The sequence below is a fragment of the Anguilla rostrata genome, chromosome 6 (assembly GCF_018555375.3).
Source record: "Anguilla rostrata isolate EN2019 chromosome 6, ASM1855537v3, whole genome shotgun sequence".
In the NCBI taxonomy this organism is placed as follows: Eukaryota; Metazoa; Chordata; class Actinopteri; order Anguilliformes; family Anguillidae; genus Anguilla; species Anguilla rostrata.
This window is the reverse complement of record NC_057938.1, coordinates 19,931,242-19,951,799: the sequence shown is the minus strand read 5'-3', so window position 1 is coordinate 19,951,799 and position 20,558 is coordinate 19,931,242. Positions and strand designations below refer to the sequence as shown.

At 42.0% G+C, this 20,558-nt stretch overlaps 3 protein-coding genes across 4 annotated transcripts in view; all 3 read right to left on the bottom strand.

Moving 5' to 3' along the window:
• The window catches only part of LOC135256788 (F-BAR domain only protein 1-like), a 53,243-nt gene extending 49,720 nt beyond the window's left edge, over nucleotides 1–3,523 (bottom strand). The window contains exon 1 of the mRNA XM_064338930.1: nucleotides 3,336–3,523. The gene's annotated coding sequence lies outside the window, so the exon portion shown is untranslated. The remainder of the gene's footprint in view (nucleotides 1–3,335) is intronic.
• A 1,156-nt stretch (nucleotides 3,524–4,679) lies between these two features.
• Nucleotides 4,680–11,293, bottom strand: LOC135256784 (uracil nucleotide/cysteinyl leukotriene receptor-like). Its single transcript, XM_064338925.1, has 2 exons — nucleotides 11,222–11,293; nucleotides 4,680–8,194 (listed from the first exon to the last, which is right to left on the bottom strand). The coding sequence occupies exon 2, from the start codon at nucleotides 8,183–8,185 to the stop codon at nucleotides 7,163–7,165; it is 1,023 nt and encodes a 340-aa protein (XP_064194995.1). The 5' UTR covers nucleotides 8,186–8,194; nucleotides 11,222–11,293; the 3' UTR covers nucleotides 4,680–7,162.
• A 2,068-nt stretch (nucleotides 11,294–13,361) lies between these two features.
• The window catches only part of LOC135256783 (unconventional myosin-VIIb-like), a 29,050-nt gene continuing 21,853 nt past the window's right edge, over nucleotides 13,362–20,558 (bottom strand). For both annotated transcript variants that reach the window (XM_064338923.1, XM_064338924.1), the window contains exons 36-48: nucleotides 19,777–19,898; nucleotides 19,436–19,572; nucleotides 18,516–18,669; nucleotides 18,128–18,283; nucleotides 17,115–17,220; nucleotides 16,912–17,025; nucleotides 16,344–16,446; nucleotides 16,130–16,236; nucleotides 15,461–15,646; nucleotides 14,834–14,950; nucleotides 14,649–14,732; nucleotides 14,413–14,532; nucleotides 13,362–14,065 (exon numbers count right to left, since the gene is read on the bottom strand). In XM_064338923.1, coding sequence (XP_064194993.1) covers nucleotides 13,970–14,065; nucleotides 14,413–14,532; nucleotides 14,649–14,732; nucleotides 14,834–14,950; nucleotides 15,461–15,646; nucleotides 16,130–16,236; nucleotides 16,344–16,446; nucleotides 16,912–17,025; nucleotides 17,115–17,220; nucleotides 18,128–18,283; nucleotides 18,516–18,669; nucleotides 19,436–19,572; nucleotides 19,777–19,898 — 1,602 coding nt within the window. In that variant the 3' untranslated portion in view covers nucleotides 13,362–13,969. The remainder of the gene's footprint in view (nucleotides 14,066–14,412; nucleotides 14,533–14,648; nucleotides 14,733–14,833; nucleotides 14,951–15,460; nucleotides 15,647–16,129; nucleotides 16,237–16,343; nucleotides 16,447–16,911; nucleotides 17,026–17,114; nucleotides 17,221–18,127; nucleotides 18,284–18,515; nucleotides 18,670–19,435; nucleotides 19,573–19,776; nucleotides 19,899–20,558) is intronic.

Below are 20,558 nucleotides of genomic sequence, written 5' to 3'. Positions count from 1 at the left end.
AGACAAACACGCACAGAGCATAGACACACGGAATGCGCATTCACACCGGCATACTCAAATACAGACAGGAGCGCATGCCCACATACACAAGCACCTATACAGGTGCACACAAGCAAATGCACACAACACCCCCCCCCCCACACACACACACACGCGCACCCACACCCACATACACACACAACCGAATTAGAACCAGTTCAGCATCCTGCAGGAGAGATATGGGCCAAATGGGGAAAAATAACAACACAGCCAACCATCGATTATTAACAGCCTGCTCAATTCTTCACTGTTCCATCTGTCATTGGCACTGGCACTGCAGAGGAGTGGAGAGGTGGACACAGCAGAGAGAAAGAGAGAGGGAGAGAGGGAGAGAGAGAGAGAGAGAGAGAGAGAGAGAGAGCAACAAACAAAGAAAGAGTGAGACAGAAATGGGATCACGAAAATAGGCAAGAAGAGCACCAGCAAAAACGATACAGACAGGATTAAACAGAGATAAGGAAGTGGAAACCCCAGTAGTGTACAAATCTGGGGTAATTTTGTCAGTCAATAAAATCTTTTAAAAGATGCTCTTCTTAAACACATCTCTTCCAGGTGACCGACATTATATTGATAGCCTGACAATGATGCCTTCACAATTCTGGCTCACCAGAGTCACGGATCACAGTGTAGCACTGAGGTAGATTTTTTTCGTTTGTTGACTGAGCCTGAATACGCAGGTAATACATGCGACGAGCCTGCGTCTCTCCTGATCCTCCTCCCTCTACCTCTACCCACCCACCAGGCCTGAGTCACTTACATTTCAAATGCTAAGAACCTAATAAGAAAGCACAGCACTAAATCTTCCCTTAGTAGTAAAAGCTACTGGAAAGGCCTAAATGGTACACCAATTACTCTGTAAGTAATCAGGACAGAGTGTGGGCAGCTCACGTCCCAGAACTCATTTGCGGAGTGTTGGAATAAGGCCACTGCTAAAGACACATGAAAGACGGTGCAATTTTTTCCACTGAAAACAACACCTTTAATTTAGATGCTAATATGAGCACAAATCATAATCCCTTGCAGGTTTCAGTTGAGCAAATTGGGCTCTCATTAGATGTACAGCATCTATCTGCAGTATACACCAGAATACAACAATGGCTGTTATTATCCACTGACTAGTTTGCCTATTTAAGTCACTTCTACAAATAATTCTCTGGCCGTAGAACAATAGGCACAGGCACAGAATCCATGCACACCAGACATGCTTGACTGTGTGACCATGCCATGGCTGCGATACTGACACTTATGAAACAAGCGATATTACTTGATATTATGTTCAGTCACAAATAAGGGCTTCTGCCTGCAGCGGAACGACCTCCTGCTTCTTTGTGTGTCAGTGCAAGTTGGATTGTTTCTGTGGTGCTAACACATACACAGATTGTAATCAACAATCAAAGGAGAAACACCACGATGCTCAGAATGGTCTTTGATAAAAATGTTTCATTTTTATTTGAATAACCTTAAATAATGACCTTATTTACAATCATTTTAATTATTGACATACATCACCATTCATTCAATTTTCAATTAGATTCTTTCTAGATGATGTTTACTGAAGCCTTTCTGGCTATATGCACCATTGCTCAGGGCAATAACAGAAGAGGCCACCTGGAATCGGTTAACAGACAATTTCTGCTTATTATTCCCCTAACCACAATACACCACTGCATTCACACATAAGGACACATAGACTATATGTACAAAAGTGGTGTCATTTAGACCCTGCCACCACTCTGTAATGTTATTTACAGGCTCAACACCTCACCAGGCCCCATACAGGCACAAAGGACCAGAAGGTCCCATCTGCCAGGAAGCTGGACCAGGGTGGCTTCAGGCTGGGCCGGTTATGCCCCAGGCATTGCCATGTCCTCTTTGGCACTGTGGCACAGCTGCCACCGGCAGTGTGCTTCAGAGGGACGCCTCTTTACTAATTCATGTTCGCCACGCTGCTTTAGGGGATGTCGGGAGAAGTAGCACACTAATAAATAAAAACAGGGAATGACGATGGATTCTTTCAACAACTTGTTGAAATAACCATATTTTCTTGCGAAGTTTCCAGTATCGTCCCTTTCATATTCACGCAAGACAGACACGTTTTTTCTGTTCGAGCAAATATGAAAAATTACGATGTATTAACGACGCAACAGCTGAGAAGACTTAATTTCAAACTAGAAGCAGAGATAGAATGTTTCATTTGTTCTTTTTATTTGTCCTTTTCCTTGCAATCTCTGCAGATACGGTATAAAGCATAATTACATTCACGCGTACGAATCCTTGCCGAGTTCTCAGCGGTGATGTAGACTAGCTGTGAAGCTTCAGTTTGATTTGAAAATGATTTGCCACCTGAGCTTGGCAGTTCAATCAGGTGTCAAAGTTTGTCTGTTAAACACAATAAATTCTGCCTCAACCGACCCAGAGACATTGCCCATTAAACTAAGAGCAAGGGCAAATCAATTAATTATTTGATTTAAAATAATAATAAGATAATATAATAATAATTGTATAATAAGATTAATAATAATGATAACAAGATTCCAGTAGTTCCCAAAAAAACAAAAATAAACTTTAATGCGATAGTAGCCTAATTTAGGAACCAGTGCTTACCCAATGAATAGCAAGAACATAACGGTCTTAATTATCTTTGTAGGTTCATACAAATCGCTAAAGCAACACTTGAAACCACAAGTTGCCCATTGCTTCCAACATATCTATAGATAACTGGCTACACTTATAAAGTCTGATCCCTTTGACACAGCATTAGCAATGAACATTTTACACCAGTTTTTCATTTTAAGCTAATGAAAAATTGCGGATGGTTTTTAACGGCAAGCAATCAAATCGACCTGAAATCATACTGCTGGTATGACAGAAGTTAATCCAAGTAGCTACAGCCATGTAGCATCATTAAGAACAGGTATCTAGCTTGCAACAATGTAAATACTTGCTAGTTGTCATTTACGCACACGTGCCAAAATAAACACGGGGTTGCTAAATGTATAATTACTAATATATACTAATACATATCGATCGTCCCGAAAGACCTATACCAAACCAATCCAATTAGTCAAAACTAGTTAAGCGGCACTTTCATTTAATGCATTTTAAAAATGCATAAACTGTCTATTCTTATTCCGAAAAGCGATATTCTTCCCTGTTCCAGCTCTTCGATTTCCATTTGAATGTTAGCAAAAGATGCCAGTCAAGATAACCTAGAGTCAGCCAGTTCTTACCGTAGCTAACTGTCCAGAACAAATAAAATTTCACTAAAACAAGACAAAATCGGTGTCAAGACTTACCTGATCATATGTTTAAAATAGCAACGCAGTACATTTTAATCTCGTTGATCTGTCCGCACGTCCGACCAAACGTGCAATTGCAAAGTGTATCTTGGTTCAATTTTAACAAGCCTTTTTTCGTCGCCCGCGTATCTCCGCCCTATATAACCGCGATTGGTTCGGTATCTTGTCAGTCAAGCCTCGGGGAGCGTGGTTGTGTGGGCAAACTGGGCATGGTAAAAGGTAGAACCACAGTTAGCGCGGCTGAGCTGTCTCCAGGACTATTCTGTGCTGACCGTGATTTCTCATGCAAACGCCCACGTGAGAATTTCTTTATGTGAGAAAATTGCATTATTATCTTATTATCACTACCTACTAAAAAAGAGGAACTTATAATAAAGAATTCATAGGATATTTCCGGAATTTAAATACGGAAACGAGAGGTTTCTACAATAGGATGCATCATTTTGGCTTTCAGCGACGTTGTGTCCACAGAAGTTGGCTAATATTTCTGGTCACACTACTCTTCTCAAATAATCTACCAGATAAAAATACAGTGTAGAATACATTTCAATTTGTAATACTAAATCCCCCTAAAACATCTGTTGTGTCCACAGAAATAGCCAAATATTTCTGGTTACAAAATAATAATAATAATAATAATAATAATAATAATAATAATAATAATAAAATCTTGTAACCAGAAATATTTGGCAATTTCTTAATAAAGCGCAAAACGAAAAAATCCTTCACGGACAAGGACATCTCCAGGCTGAAACGCTTTCCATTGTCTCCCCCTTGTGCCCTTATGTGGTACTGTGCTTGAGTCAGAAAATGGGATTAAGGATCAGAATCTCTCCACAATCTATTCACTACATTTTATGTCATCATCTTGAACCGTTGGTTTTTTCATTGGTTATTTTCTTCCAAATTCTATTCTACAAATTATTTTAGAAGCTTCTGTGAACTCCTACATTTTACTTCCAAGCTCTATATTATGTATCTGCATCTGTGTCTTCGGCCGCCTCTACACATGAGCAAAGATACTGTGTAATTCTTGAGAGCTGAAATAAAATGTAATTTAAATGTAAGTTTGTTATCCTTTCTCAGAAAATGCCCAGCAGTTTAGAGTTGACCAATTAAAAAATGGGGAGGTGCTTGTGAACCAATTATAGTACTTACCAGGATCAGTCGGTAGAGGGTAGTATAAGCCAATAAAAATGACTGAACACAGCTTTCTGGCTCTCTCACCTCACCTGCTGTTCCCCACCCAACAATCTCCCTGTTTCTGTCAGTCCTACTCCTCAACTATCTCTGTGAAAAATAAAGCACTTTTGACTCAACTGGGGGGATGAGGCACTAACACTACTTTTATTTGCCATAGTAAGCACACAGTTTCACCATTGGTGCTACTCACGTTGGCCAGAACGGCCAAAGGCCACCGTCAGAACATCACATCTCACCCATGGTTACAGCACTAACACAAAGCATTATGGGAAACAACAGTGGTGGAGCCAACATATAGCTAGCTTGTGGTGGCTAACTAACAACTACTACAATATTATGATCGTGATTATTATGTGGGTAGCGTATGTCCCTTCTTTCCTCCTTTTTTAACTCCTTTGTTTTTCTTAATTTTGTCCTCATAGCAAATGTCTGCCTCTTTTGCTAAACATCTTCCGTCTGACTGAACCGAAGATACTTTGGCCCAAGGGTACATGTGTTGGCCCTGGTCACTGGATATTAAAAGTGAATATATTTTTTCTATATTTTAAGATCTTTCAAAAACCTTTCAAATGGTCAATTATGAATTTTGTCTTGCAAAATTATGTTCTACAGATAAAGCAATTCAGTGAAAAAAATAATTACAGAGAACAGTACGTTTCTGTCAATAGAATCGTATCTAAGGAGGCTATTTTGTAGCGTTCCACAAAGGTCTGTCCATGGTCAAACAAATCATGAGTAAAGCTGGTGTGGAGTCAGAAATCCATATGAAGACAGGAAAAGGAGTGAACAAGAAAATAAAACAGAAAAAAGATAATATAAATCAAAAGCATTTTCAGTTCAGTGCAAGAGGTAGCAGGGAGCATAGTGCCATTTCCTATGTTTCTCAAGTGAGTGAGGGGGATCCATGCCACAGTGTGATTAAATGTAAGTCTACCCGAGATTTCCCATGACCAAGTTATCTCTTGGTGTGTTAGAATTCACAGGACAGACAAAAAATGAAGGATCCCACAAATCAATAAGTGGCCTACCATCAAGTGTAAATGGAATAGTGAATGGTCCGACTACAGTGGTGAGACTCAGAGAGGGATGTCAGTATATGTCATTATAGTATATTAAACTATATTGGCTAGTATAGGCTAGGGAGCTAGGCTTGTGAGGCCACAGGTTCAAATCCCAGGTGGGGCATTGGTGTGGTACCATTTGGCAAGACACTATCATCTGAACTGCTTCAGTGCAGATCCAATCTGAGTTCAAATGGACAATATGTAAAATGTACAGGTAAGCTATGTAATTCACCCTGGTTAAGGGAATATCCTACACGCGTACAGTGAGCTCCATGATGTTTGGAACAAAGACATTTATTTTCTTGATTTGGCTCTGTACTGTAAATCTAAAATTGTGGAGTACAGAGCCAAATATAGAAAAAAGTCTTCATCCCAAATATTACAGAGCCTGAATGTAATTAATGTAAAATGGGCATCACATGTATGACACATACAGGTTCCATTTAGGGGTGAAGCCCACCTCCAGAACCCTGGCCTTCTTTTAAGCCAATGAGCTTACAAACCCTGACCACAATTCCACACTACTCCAAATGCAGCCTCCAACAAACTTTGAAACAAAAAAGATATTACATTTTTCACACAGTTATTATGACAAAAAAGATTCTTGCACAAAAACAAGCTCACAAACCGGCAAGTGTACGTTACACACTGTCAGGAACAAAAGAATACACATTTTCAGTCCACAAAGATTACTTTCTTACTTTCAGAAACAGTCACAAATCTATATTTTATAACCAGTATGCCTACTGCTTCAGCAGGGACATTTAGGCTTAAAAGAATTACACTGAAAATATACGTACAAGTCACACAGTTGCACAGTTGGTTTTAAATAGTTGAAAGTCAAGCCCAATTACCTGCAATACAACAATAAACCTGAAGGCCAGCCATTCTCATAAGTGCAGTAGAAAAACAAGGAAGTGCAAAAAATGATTATGTCTATGTTATATAAAATATCTAAACAGAAACAAAAAAAATATTTGGCTCCTGATTGGTGCAGATATTTATCACTCAGCACAGTACTCAAAAAGCAAAGAAATGACCAAATGTCATTAGTCTGAAGCAAGCTTGCAATGGGTCTATCATCTGTAGTACTGAGGAGTGGTGATAATCTTTTTTTTAACCAAGTTTACCAATGAAACTGTTCTGTTTGCCAGCAATTATGTCAACGTTTCAATGCTTTAAAAAAAATCTTGCTCAAAAGTAAAGCTTAAAAAACTAAACTCTGCCACAGTGCACAGCGTAGTATACATCAGGTTTTGTATTATAAATCCATCCATCCATTTCAACCAACATATGTTGAACATAGGACTCTTGGACAGCCAGTCATAGTGACAAGTTTGCAAAAGGCATTGGCGATGACATATGTGTAGTTTTGGCGGGAGACGTGTGACCCCCTTATTTTTAGATGAATTGGTCCCAACATAAGTTGAAATACTTGTGAGACATGACGTTTGACTACTTCAGGCTAGGTGGTCCAGCAGTGCGTCTCCCCGTAAGTTGAAATGAAACCTACAGCGATGGGCAGCATCCAGGGCGCCGCTAACATCTCCCCACAGCTCAGCACTCAGACTTGACGCTAGCGGAGCTCTCGTGCGTTTCCTTCCGCTCCCCGGTGGTGGCGGCGGAGCCCCGCCCCCTGTCCCTGCGGAAGAGGCTGCGCAGGCTCCCCCGGAACCTCTCGGCCCCGAACAGATAGACCAGGGGGTCCAGGGCCCCGTTCAGGCAGGTGAGGGAGGAGGTCAGGCGGTTGGCCAGCGCCAGGCCGCGCCTGGCCCGGCAGGAGATGCCCGGGTGGCCGTAGCCCAGGATGAAGAGGGCGCGGCTGGCGTGGTAGGGCAGGAAGCAGACCACGTAGATGAGCAGGACCAGGCCCACGGTGCGCAGGGCCCTGAGCTTGAGGGCCGGCTCCAGGCGCGAGCCGCGCCGGAGCCCGCGGATGATCAGCAGGTAGCAGGTGAGCGTGGCCAGGAAGGGCGGGGTGAAGGCCACCGCCAGAGAGGCCAGCGCCCGCTGCGACGCCTTCTCCCGGTACAGCTGCCGGCACGCCGTGGCCCCGCCCTCCTCCGTCTCCCACGTCTGCCGGCTGACCAGCAGCGGCGCCATGGAGACGGTCACCAGGACCCACAGGGCGGAGCTGAGCGCGTGGGCGTGGCGAGCCCGCCGGAGCTTCAGCGACCTCACGGCGTGCACCACGGCGAGGTAGCGGTCCGCCGCCATGCAGGCCAGGAAGTACAGGCTGGCGTACATGTTGACGTAGAACAGGTACCCGGCCAGCCGGCACGCCACCTCGCCAAACGGCCAGTGGCCCCCCGTCAGGTGGTAGGCGGCTCGCAGCGGCAAGATGACTACGTAGGAGAGGTCGGCTACGGCCAGGTGCAGGAGGAAGACGTTGGTGGGAGTGGACGTTCCGCGCTGGTGGGAGAAGATCCACAGGGCCAGGCTGTTCCCGGTCAAGGCCAGGAGGAAGACCACGATGTAGTAGCCCCCGAAGACCGTGTCCTCCAGCGTGGTCTCCCTCCCGCAGCTCTCTGTCGATTGGTTGAAGAACAGAGTGCTGACATCTGTCGCAGGGGATTCCATTTCGTTCAGCTAGGGCAAAACATGAAGTAAAATGTGTTATGGAAATCACAGAAAACATGTTCTCTCATCACTTTGTGTAACTCACATAAATGTGCTGTTCTTTAAATTTGAGTAAATTGTGCTTCAGCCAGTAGTAGTTTGTCAGGTAGTAGTAGTGTGTCAGATTCTTTTGACACACTACTATCTTGGCAAAAAAGTCATTAAGGGACTATTTATCTATTTATTTATTTAATTGAAAGGGGCAATGCACACAAACCAAAATCAACATGTCTGCAGTTGCACCCATTCATAGATAGCCAGAGTTAGCCGATTTCCATCAGTATTCCCTTGGCAGGCTCACTTGGCAGAAACTACACATAATACTTAACATCATCGTATTTAATGTCAGCATTAAACAGACTCCTGTCACCAGTGTTCGTCTGTGTGTCTGTGAGGGGTATTTGACTTTCAGCAGGGATCTCGCTAGCACTTGTCACCGCAGCTGATGTGGATACCGTACAGGCTTCAGGAATGCGCTATACAACTCGGTCTCTGTTTGGACAGGGGAGGAATCCGCCGTTTGTATATCTGTGGCTCCACGCGCGTTGAAGAGCGCAACTGAAAGATGACTGATGGCACAACACGCAGCCTCCGCGGCGAACATGTGCCGCGGTAAATACGACAGCGCCTTGTTTGTCTTCGGGACGCAGAGCCAGAGACGCTGGGAAAAAGAAGCTGTGTGTCCGCGGGGAATGTGCAGATGTCCCCGGGCCAGATGCAGGTCCCCGACAGCCTCGACGGCCGCACTGTGTCAGACGGCAGCCTCGCATCGTCACAAGGTCTGTTTGTTCCGCCCCCAATTCCTCTCTTCTCCCCCAAAACTATTGTTGGGTTACGATTGTCTGACCCGCTTAGCTTTGCTGTGCAGTTAACGGGTATGTCATTAATTTTTTTTTTTTGTGGGCTTAAACTTTTTGCCTTTTGGAGCTTATTATAGCTTGATTTTTATGTGATTTATATTTCAACACAGGCTATTAAATTCTATTCAGGTTTCCCATAGTGTCCTATGGGGATTTTTCATTTAATTAGCTGATTTCCATTCAATTGCAAATTTGAAGGAATTAACCCTAACTCTGATAGGAATAATTTAATTTAAAGAGGAAAGAAAGACTCTACCGTGAGGATATGTGCTACTTTCAGCGGCCTGCTACTCTCGCAAGCGATTTGAGAAATGAGTATCATTTAGAATTCAGAACAGATTTAGACCTGAAGAAGGCAATATGAATCTTTTAGCTTTAGCTTAACTAAAAAGGATGACTGTGTATCTTCTCTGAAAGTAGTTACCTAATTTCTTACAGCTACAGACTTACATGGAAATAAAAAATCTGATTGGCATTTCCTCTGAAATTAGCTTGTGCACCTGTGCACCTATTGCTATAGAGGCAGGTACTAAAACTACCATCAGTCTAGAACGCCATTTCACAGATGAAGGAGTATGTGGAAGAATATGAATTTTTCAGCCTCATCTTACTAAATAAAAAGGTTGAGTGTCAATCATTTCTGAATTTCTTTACAAACAGAACATTCAACCACAGACACAGAATACATACACCCAATCTAAAATGAATTCTCATAACTGGGGAAATAGTTTTTAAAATTTCTCAACTTTTTCAGTATGATGCATCAGATCAGTCTTTCAATTCTATATTGAACTTACAGTGTTAGTTTTTTTCACTCCCAGTGATGTTCAAAATAATTAATGATAGAGCCTATATTTAACCTTTAAAGTCTACTGTATCAGAACAGTGTTCAAATCGCAACATGCAACTGCTATTTCAATAAATAACCATTTTCAAAAGCCATGGCTACGAGACACCATCTAAGCAATTGTTTTCAGATTAACCGTACCCATATTTACTGATATTACTGACGTAGACTGGACTGGTGAACATTTACATTTATTTTGTTGGTAAAAATTTCATCTGTCCATCTAATTAATAAATAATGCTAATCAATAAATTATAGTAGGCATTTCTGTTTAAAAGTTCTTAAACTTTTCAGTTCCTCATGGAAGATATAATTGCATAATGACACAAAGGGAGAACTACATTTCCCAAGGTATCTCCCTACCAAGACATCTATCTTTCTCATGCGTCAATGGGGAGAAATATTATGTAAATATTCTCAAAACAACTGTCAAGCCTTGTGCAGACTTGCATCATTTTGGAGGTTTAAATAATTGAACTGATCCAGCCACCCAGAAGGGAAAGAATATAATGGGTACACAGATGCAAATATTGAGGAAGCATTCTTTAAAAATGCAGCCACTATGCAGTCTTAACGCTGATACCAAAGTCATGCTTTAATCACAATTAGGGTAAGCAAATCTCTAACAGGAAATTCCTGAAGAACACAAAAGAGAATTGGATTCTTTAGCTTAGCCGTTCAAAGACTGGTCAAATCCGTTCAGAGTCTATCAATGTGACTGCATGACACAGCTATGCAAAGCTGGCGTCAGCTGCGGCAGTTTGTTTGAAATAATGAATGTGGTGGGTTGTTTTTTTCATTAGGAAAACCCCTGGCCACCTATGACAGCAGGACAGCTGACAGGTCTAACAAAAATTTTCTCTTTCCCTGGGTGAATCTAAGGCGCTGGACTGGGCTTCTGGAAAGACAATTGTTCTGTCGCATTTATTTAATTCTGATGCAAAATAAATCAATGTCAGGCCAGCAAAACAGACACAGACACAGCCTATCTAAAAAAGACAAATTTATCAGGGCAGTTAAATTTAAGTCTCAAGCCAGAGTTCAATTCTGAATGAGAATGAACTTAAATGCAGATAAAGTATGAGCTTAACCCTTAAATGGGCACACCAAGAAAAAACCCACAACCCACAGTTGAGCAGACCTGTACAGGGTTAACACAAACATTATGAGGGAAGAAAATAAAACTAAATGCAAATGTAAATCTAAATATTTAAAATATTCCACCCACTGGTCTGGCTGTTCATAACTGAAAACCACAGATAGACACCTTAATTTGAGAGGGGTACTCACCAGTCACCAGGCAGCAGTCCTTCTTCGCACAGAGTGCTGCAACAGCTGTCTGTCTGTCCGTCTGGAGCAGAGTAGGAATGCCTTCAGAGAGGGGAGAGGGGAGCGGGGGGAGGGGGGAGGGGGGAGGGGTCCAGGAACGGGTCTGAGGACAAATGGTTCCCGGAGCAGGGGGTTGGTGTGTGCCTCCAGGTCTTTCGTGGAGAGTGGCGTGCGGACTGGGGAGATCACCGAGGTGCAGTGTATTTTAGCCAAGGCTAAGGCAGGGGAAGGAGGCGTACCCTCATGTCCGTCACCCTCAGCTCATTATTTGCTGGTAAACACTCCGCCCTGGGCACAGTCAGTACTCCACGTGCCTGATCGCAGAGCTTTGACGGGGGAGGCTTTCGTTTGACCTCCTGTCCTGCACCAAGTCATCTACTCTCAGACCTTCTTGTGCACTGGACAGTTTAAGTCAACAGCGACTTGGGTGATGGTCAGAAGCAAAGAACGGCAAACCTCCACTGAGATGAGCTGCCAGCCACGGTGCCATGGAAACAAGCTCGTTGGGGCTCTCATAGAGAAACTCTCCCTCGTATCAATAAATAGAAGGATGATTGTGCCGTTAGCCAGCCACTTTATGGATGCAGGGACTGAGATACTCTTTTATGGGCTGTCTGAGTTTTTAAAAAGGCCCCCTGTTCTCCTGGGAGTAAAGAACAAAGGGCGGCAGAGTGAGACAGAGCTAAGGCTTTTCATGGCATTGTGCGTTGCATTGAGGGACTCGCATACAGGCCCAAGATAGTCGGTCACGTTCCGACCAGACAGATGTGCATCCTTGGAGATACAATTTCTTTCACGCAGAGATCACAGCTGTAGATCCGACGCTTTGCTTTCCCTGCCTCCTGTCCCATCTGCATGCCAACAGGACTCAGGGACCTGAATGAGGGCACTGTTTTATGGAAACTGTGGTGACAGTGACTTTTTGTTGCTGACAGTAACTGTTGATAACTCCCCAACTATCCTGTTCAAGCTCTTAGCTCTACACAGCTCAGTTTTTGTTTATCTCCAAAAATGAAATACTTCTAGCCAATAGAAATGCAAATACAACTGCACATGAGTTAGGCACAGATACAGATATTATTATATAAGTAGGTTACTGTAGTAACTAACACCTTAGGCAAGAAAAGTGGGCAAAAAATTATCTTCAAGGTACAAAGGTATCCAGTACGTTTCATTTTTCTTAATTAATATTTCCAATACAACATAGGTAGCTAGCTTTGTTTTTAAAAATGAGCTGGTTCCCTACTTTTAAACTATCCTACTGCAGCTATCCTGCTCACATTTCTCAATTAATGTTAGTTAAGCCTATAGATCCTCTACTGACATACGAGCAATTAGTAGGTTTATTCAATGGCTGAATTATGATATAATAAATGTTTTTATTAATTTAAGCTGTTATGGTGTGCACTGTTGACATCTGGTGTTATAAACTTTAAACCAAACAGCAAAAACCTGGCAAAAATGGAAAAAATTAAGTCTCAGCATGAAGGTATTAAACAAAGTCCTCTTGTTAGTCTACCAAGGGTAAACCTCCTACAAGAGACTTGCTAAACACAATGGGCCTCATTCACAAAACCTTTCTTAAATTATTCATACTTTTGTTCTTAAAAATGTTCTTACGAAAAAACAATATGAAATTCATGACACGTGCAGACCTTTGTTTTTGTGTATATCCCAGGTGTATGAGATGATGAATGCTGACTGTTGGTAAATTTTATGCCCAGTTGTGTTCATGTTATTTTCATAAGGAAACACCCATGAACAAATACAGATTATGAAAAATTATAAATGAAAAAATGTTGGAAATGTTCTTACACACAGTTTACGATCAAATGTGATTGTACACATGTTTTGTGAATGAGGCCCAGTATGTGAAAAATAATAATAATAAAGTTCTTGGTATAGGTGCAGGACAGTTATTTTTAGTTGTTGCCGCAGTTAAAATTGTAGTGTTCTGTTCTGGTGGGAATAACCCTTTAATGACTGGGTAATTTCTAGAGCTGTCCCTTTTCGCAGCATCCAAAAAGCATAAAATCTTACAGATGTCACCAAGCCATTCTTACTGTCAAATTTCGAAAATGGACCACAGGAATGCATCAAGTTGGTTTGTCAATCATTTATTTTTGATTTTTACAATAAAATGAAAAAATCACCATTAATTTTTCCTATATATTAGAGCATATTTTACACACAGGTATATGTAATTTTACACTATATTCCATGATGTGTGGGCAAAAGTATATGAAACTGGCAATATAAAATCATTGTTTAAATACGTGTAATACCTTCACATATATTAAAAGATATCCTGTATATATTTTTTTTTATTTTGTATTTTAAATCTTCACATATATGACTTTTCCACAATGACTTTAAGTCAGTGACTTCAAAACACCAAGTTTGAGCATTAAGATGGTAGAGAGGGAAGAACATCACTACAGAAAGCATTCAGAGCTAATCTACTCAGGACAGGAGTGATGTCATCGCATTCTGACAGTGCATCTTTGGTTTATAGTAAATTGTAGAGTTGTACAAGAGTCATATGGTGCTTTAATATTAACAAATTCCTATTTGGAAACAGTCCTGCAGTTGGTATTCATGAAACAGCGTAGGCTATGTTGAGCCGTACAGTTGGACATCGGTTTTCAGTTTGGACTGTGAGTGTGGTGGAAAATGTGATTGACTAGCCCTGACGTACGACAGCAGGCTTCAGCTTCGGAAGAGCTGGTTTTTGGGGCGCACCGCTTTCCGCTCGTTGAGATACATGTCGATGTAGGAGGCCAACAGGTCATCTATTTTGTAACCCTTTTGAGCAAAGACAAAAAAAGTAGTCATGAGTATTAGGATCAGCAAGCTAATGCTATCTCACAGTTGACACTACACCCCCTTAAGATTGCAGAAAGGAATATGCTAGATGGATCAAGGGGACAGCACATATGAAATATGAAATATGACATGCCCTCTCTATGCCATAAATTGAATACTAGAAAGTATTATTAAAAACATAGGAACAGCACACAAGATTCAGTATTGTACATATACACAATGTTTATTTATGTACAAAAATAAACAATTTTTAGGTTCAACATTTAAAATTGGTGTTGCACACTATGATGCTAAGGCCACATCTGATGAAATGAAAGATCACTTACCAGAGGGGTCTCACATAGTAGCGTTCCTCCCTTGACCAGATTCCCAATGGTCATGTGAAAGTAGGTGTTTCCACTGGACCAGTTTGTAATTTCGTTGAATGTGTATTTCGCAAGCCCATCCTAAAGCATGGCAAAGTGGAACATAAATATCATTTTTAATATGTTAATATGGACACTCTGGTGCTTATTTGTATGAGGAAAATACACAATAAACGATAGGCAATTTGAAAATTTACCTTAGTTTTGGGATCAATGATGGCAACTCCGTGCTTGCTGATTGCTAACCTTATGACACCTGGTAAACTGGATTGGGAGGTTTGCTGGAATGTGAGAGGATACGTTCTACCGTGAGTCACCATTTTTCAAATACATTTTTGTGTCTGTCGATCATCGTAGTTCTCTTAAAATACACAGCTCCTACCCTCGTTTCAAAGAAAGTACAGCCGAAGGTGGGCCACTTGGCAATGACCTTCAGGAACGCCACTTTCGCTTCATCCACTGTCATTCCGGCCTGCTTGTTGTAAGATGCGATTATGTTCTGAAAATAAAGTTCAGAAGATGTTTTAGGTTTTCTGCTGATTGCACCATTTCTCTAATTGTTGTCTGGGTGGACTGTGATGAGGACAGGAGTAATTTAATGATTTTTATGTGAACTGTTGTTCAAGAAATGTGGGTCAGTTCCCACAGGTTGACTATACATAGGTGAGGTTGAGGTGGCTTGTGAATATCCCATGAAGAAAAATATCTTATTGTATATAATACTCTTTCCTTTCAAATGTTATGTGTCACATTCTGGACTTGCCTCCTATATTCTCCATTGGATAAAAAAAAACCAGGCTGTTTAAGTATTGGGAATTTTGACTTATTGCTGTCCCAATACTTACAATAAGAACTGCATGCTAAAACACATTAGCATACATCCAGGTCGGGTGACAGAAAATTTATTGGCTGAAGTGGGGAATGAGTTCCAAAAGTTTGGGAACCCTCTACTTTAGACATCCGGGGTACACAGGGTGTCCCAGGGTGGATCCACCCTTGGGCCCCTCACCTTTTTCCATTCCTCAGGGGATGCGGCGTTCAGCTGGTCAGAGGGCACCAGGTCCTTCAGCATCCTGGGGATCATGATAAACTCCGACCTGTCAGTGTCGACCTTTGTTCTGAACAGAAGGCCACCCAGGTTGAACATGTCCTCCTTGGTACACTTGTGGTACCCACGCAGGTACTTCGGGAGCTCCTGTAGGTCCAAAGCACAGAGGGTCAGGCTAAACTGAAAAGCTGTCCTATTAAGGGTGGGGGGTGAACCTGCCCCCCCCCTCCATGAATCCCCCACCCACTACTGATGTACAAAATATATGGCAGGAAAGTAGCCATTGATTAAGCTGTAAACGTGTACATGTGAAAATGTGAGATACCTAACTGATCATTCACAAGAAAGCTAAATTGTTCTGTGCTGATGAAAAATCAAATGAGGATTGGAATTTCCTCAATCAAGTTTTTAAATAACTGACTGCAAAGTATACAGTAAAATACAAGCAAGTTTGGATCGGCTAGCCCATTTCACAAGTTTGTGTGATCATTCTTAAAGGTCTATGAACAAAGATAAGTATATAAGTGTAATTAAGCTTGGTTTGAATTAGCTGTCACCAAATTGATCATCATAATGCATAAACCCTAAAGGTGAACTTCCATAACACGGGAAGGTAACGGTTTGCTCTACCTGGGGGAAGTGGAAAATGAGGTCAGCCTTCCAATCTCTCCCAGGGGACACATTGAACCACAGTTTCCTCATGAAGAACACAAGGTACGGCATACTTGTTGGTATTCCTGCAATTCAAATAAAGCCCTTCCGTGAGTGCACATACGTCAGCTGTGAAAACTAATATTGTGAGGCCATGTCTATTTTTCATATGCACTTGGTTTGCATGCATTACCCTCTTTGACTTTCTTTGACTCTTTGGCTCTTGCTTTCTTAGACAATTCGGTGATCTGCCTCAGGCTGTCAAAGAAGTAGTCTGTATCCTTCAAGCTCTGCACCTGAAATGAACACAGGCGACAACATTTTTGAGGCGTTCTCACATTTTTGAGAACACAAAGATGTGATCAAAACCATTTATCTGTTTGCTATTGTCAGAAAATGACTTTAAGGATGGAAGAAGTACATTGAGACTGACACTGACTGTAGGTATGAACCAAGCCACTGTGTTCTGCAGTTACTGATTGTTGAGCACTCATTTTTCAGCACTTGCTAGATTGTGCGCCTCCAAAGAAATCAGTAAACTGATGTTTTCATTGACCAAGATTGCTCCTGCCCCTTTTTGATTGGTTATTTTTTCCCGCCCGCTGTTATTTTCAAATTTACACTTGAAACCAACAGACTAAGCCAGAGACGCAACAGAACACAACCTCAATCTCAATCACAGCGATTATAGCTGAGACCTGGTGAAGTGTCCATTGCCAATTCTAAAATGGCACGAAGAAAAGCTCGTGTTTTCGATTTACCTTTTCAGGAGTTTTTACAAAAAGACTATAACCGTCAGGTGATGACAGCATGAGTTTGTTGGCAATGCTGCGACAGAGCTCCCTGATCCTGGTGGTGGTGGTCACCTCAAAGAGCTAACGGAAAGAGGACACTGAGCGTGAAACAATGGGACAGAGACAAAGCAGGCATTTCCTCTCGCATTGTTACTGAAGAAGACTCCTACCTCCTCTGTGTCATTGGGAAAGTGCACTTTGTGGAAGATCTGGGTGCTGTTCTGCTGGATGGCGTCAACCTCTACCTGGTGAGGAGGCCTCTTCCTGGGTTCAATTCTGAAAGAGGAAAACCACGTTTCTCATCCACAACTCGATGTGGAAAAGCACAGCCACTGACTGCCCAGGTCCGAATGGTGGGCTAAAAGCAAGCCAGATGTCAGAATGCATCAAAAAATCATTCCCACGGGCACCCTGACTCTTGTGCTGTGGACTTTGTAAATCACAGTAAGACAGAGTACACCCTCTTTGATTACATCTTTGCTGCCTCAGCTCAAGAATTGTTGAAGGATGTTGAGTAAATTGTGAAGCAAAGAAAACAGGCAGCGAATCTATGCAGAACGGGCCCATTCACTCACTAAGTGACCTGCTCCACATTGCACTGGGAGAGGGGGAGAGCACTGGCTGCAGGATATGCAAGTCAGAGATAATCTGTTACAGTAGCTTAGGCAGATCCCTGTGCAAATGCATTCCAGTACCGTGTCTCTCTGTGATTCACTGGCAACTACATCAGAGGGAAGTATTACTGTCAGCCACATAGATATTTGGGCTTGATCATCATTTATCAAAGCCAGCTAAGTTTATGTTCACATACAGGTTTTTTTTACTGCAACACATTGTGCTTGCTTTGCATGTCTGCGCATTGCTTATGCTGAGCTTTGGAGATCTAAATCCCTCTTTGAAAGACAGTGAATGTGAAACCTGCCCCCTAGGTTGACTTAGCATAGGTTAGGTCAGAATAATGTTCACTGCGTGAACTGGAATTTTGTGGTCTTGGCTATGAATAATACAAAATGAGTATTGTTCCTTATCGAACCTGTCTTTTGTAGTTGTTTCAATGACCTTGATATGCGCTTTCGTCCGTCACTTTGGATAAAAGCTTCCGCTAAATATATGTAATGTAATGTAAAACCTAAATAAATGAATGAACAAACTGAGATGTTGGCGCTGTGCGCAGTGGCCCTACCGCATTATGCCCTGCAGCCTCTGGAGGCAGTCGGAGGCCAGGGGCTCCCTCGGCCGGGACTCCAGGAAGCGCTGCGTGTGCCTCAGCAGGACCTGGCTGGGTCGGAACAGTCCGCAGCACAGCCACATCAGCTGCCAGCCGTTCTCCAAGCTGAGCCTGGAAGGGACGACACACAGCACACTGAGGCACTGGGTTCATGTCATTAGGTATTATATACATTACATATTATAAACCCAGGGAAGGTTTTAGATGGACATACTAGGTGTACTGTAAGCTCATGGCCGTAAATAGCATGCATTTGCTTATGGATGTTTTGTCCCCAATTTTGTTTACAGACGGAATGTATTCTTTGTCTTGACCGGGTCATTTTGTTTGACGCAGCACGCACATGTTGCCGTTGCTGGTCATCTGCTTCATGATCTGGCAGTAGACCTCATCCCTCAGTTCCTCGTGCTGCGTGGCTGGGCCGAAGATCTGGTCCGTGAGCTCAAGTGGGCCACGTACGTGCTTTACAGGGTAATCTCCCATGTATTTCAAGATGGGTAGAGGCAACATAAAGGAAAATAAACATGCTTCCGTGTAGTGACCTCTTTTTCTGAGGTACGACCTTCTCCCGCAAAGGAGTGCTCACACAAGATTTCCGCATACAGGACATGCTTGCTTTGCAGTACAGCAAGCCACCTTGTACTGAAAACTCCCAAGATTTCCACATTTTAGACATGCTTCCTTTGCAGTACAGCAAGCCACCCTGTAATGAAAACTCCCAAGATTTTCAAAAAACCTTTTCATAAAGCATCAATTTACTGCCAAAAACAAGCCAGGACTGAAAAAGGAACACATTATACTTATGTATGAATATTTAATTGTTATGGAGAGAGTTTGTAAACAAAGCCAATAAAAGCTTGATAATTTAACTGTATAATAAATAAGCAACATCATACACTTAATTGTACACTGAAAAATGTTGTTTTTAATAAATAAAACCTGTGTCCACGTGGGTTTCCTCCAGGTACTCCGGTTTCTTCCCACAGTCCAAAGACATGCAGGTTAGGCTAATTGGAGACTCTAAATGTCCTATAGACATGTTTGAGTAAATGGTTGGGGTGCCCTGCGATAGATTGTCAACCTGTCCAGGATGCATTCCTGCCTCTTGCCCAATGTACACTGAGATAGGCTCCAACCCCTCCCCTCCACCCTACCCAGAATTAAGCGGGTATAGATAGTGGATGGATGGATGGATGGATAATTACATTTCCAGTGGTCTGTGAAGCAGTTCCCAGTTTAAGTCTCTAATTGCAGGAAGGATATCAGTGAAGGACATGCAGGCCAGATGACTCAGCTCAGAGTTGCCCACCAGGCTGTTCAGCAGCGGCTGCTTCAGGGGCTCCCGAGAGATGGCCCACAGCCTCTCCCTGGAGAGCGCCTGCCGGTCTTTGCTGGGCTGCCTGGAGGACCCGGATAGAACACAAATGTCTGTTATCTCAACAATGACTCTTCAACAAAATATATACGAAATATATGGCACTAAAAATGAAATATAAACGTAGCTCATTTTAACAAATATGTAAGGAAATATGTAGGAAATGCAATTATTTTTCTGTGGGTCAGTTACTTATGGGGAGTCTCTAGATTTTTCCAAGGCTGTTTACCGGAAGTACTCAAAGGAGAATTCTTTGAGTGAGATGGGTGCCACTCTGTCGCTGGCGCCTTCCTCTTTCTTGGCATTCTGTACAATGCTAACCCTTTGCTCTGGTGACAGGTTCAGGAGACTCTGGAAACATGGGCAACCCGAGATGTGTAAACTCACAGACTCCTGATTAACATTTCATCACACATCACTGGTTCAGATACATACAGAGGTACTCTAGATTTCGATTAGATTTGGAAACGGAGCTGTCAAATAAATATTTCAAATACTTTAAACCTGTAGAAACCAGATATTTCAGGCAGATAACTGACATGTTTAAAAGAAGCAGTCATATTCACCGATATTCAGGAAAAAAAATGTTCATATGGCTGTACATTTGAGTTAGTGACTAATTTTGTTGAGACCTCTCAGGGATCTGAGTGTTTAATAATAATAAAAAAATAAGTCAGCTGTATTATACCACAATGGGGAAATTAATTTGGCTCCAACACGCAATCCAGTAAAACTTTGTATTTCCTATGTGTAATGTATTTACATTATTTTGTATTGTGTGCTGCAGCTAAATGTATTTCCTCACTGTGTACTGCATGCTGATGCTTTTAATTCATTTTGTATTGGATGTTGGATAACAAATAATACATTTCAAATGTATTGAATGTTGGAACCAAATGAATAAATTTGACATAATTCTTTTCGTATTATTATTAAACACTCAGATCTCTGGGAGGTCTCAACAAAATTTGTCACTAACCCAAATACACAACCATATGAAATGTTGCAGAA

Coding starts and splice junctions, on each gene's coding strand:
- LOC135256784 (XM_064338925.1), bottom strand. CDS start 8,185: ATGGAATCCCCTGCGACAGATGTCAGCACTCTGTTCTTCAACCAATCG.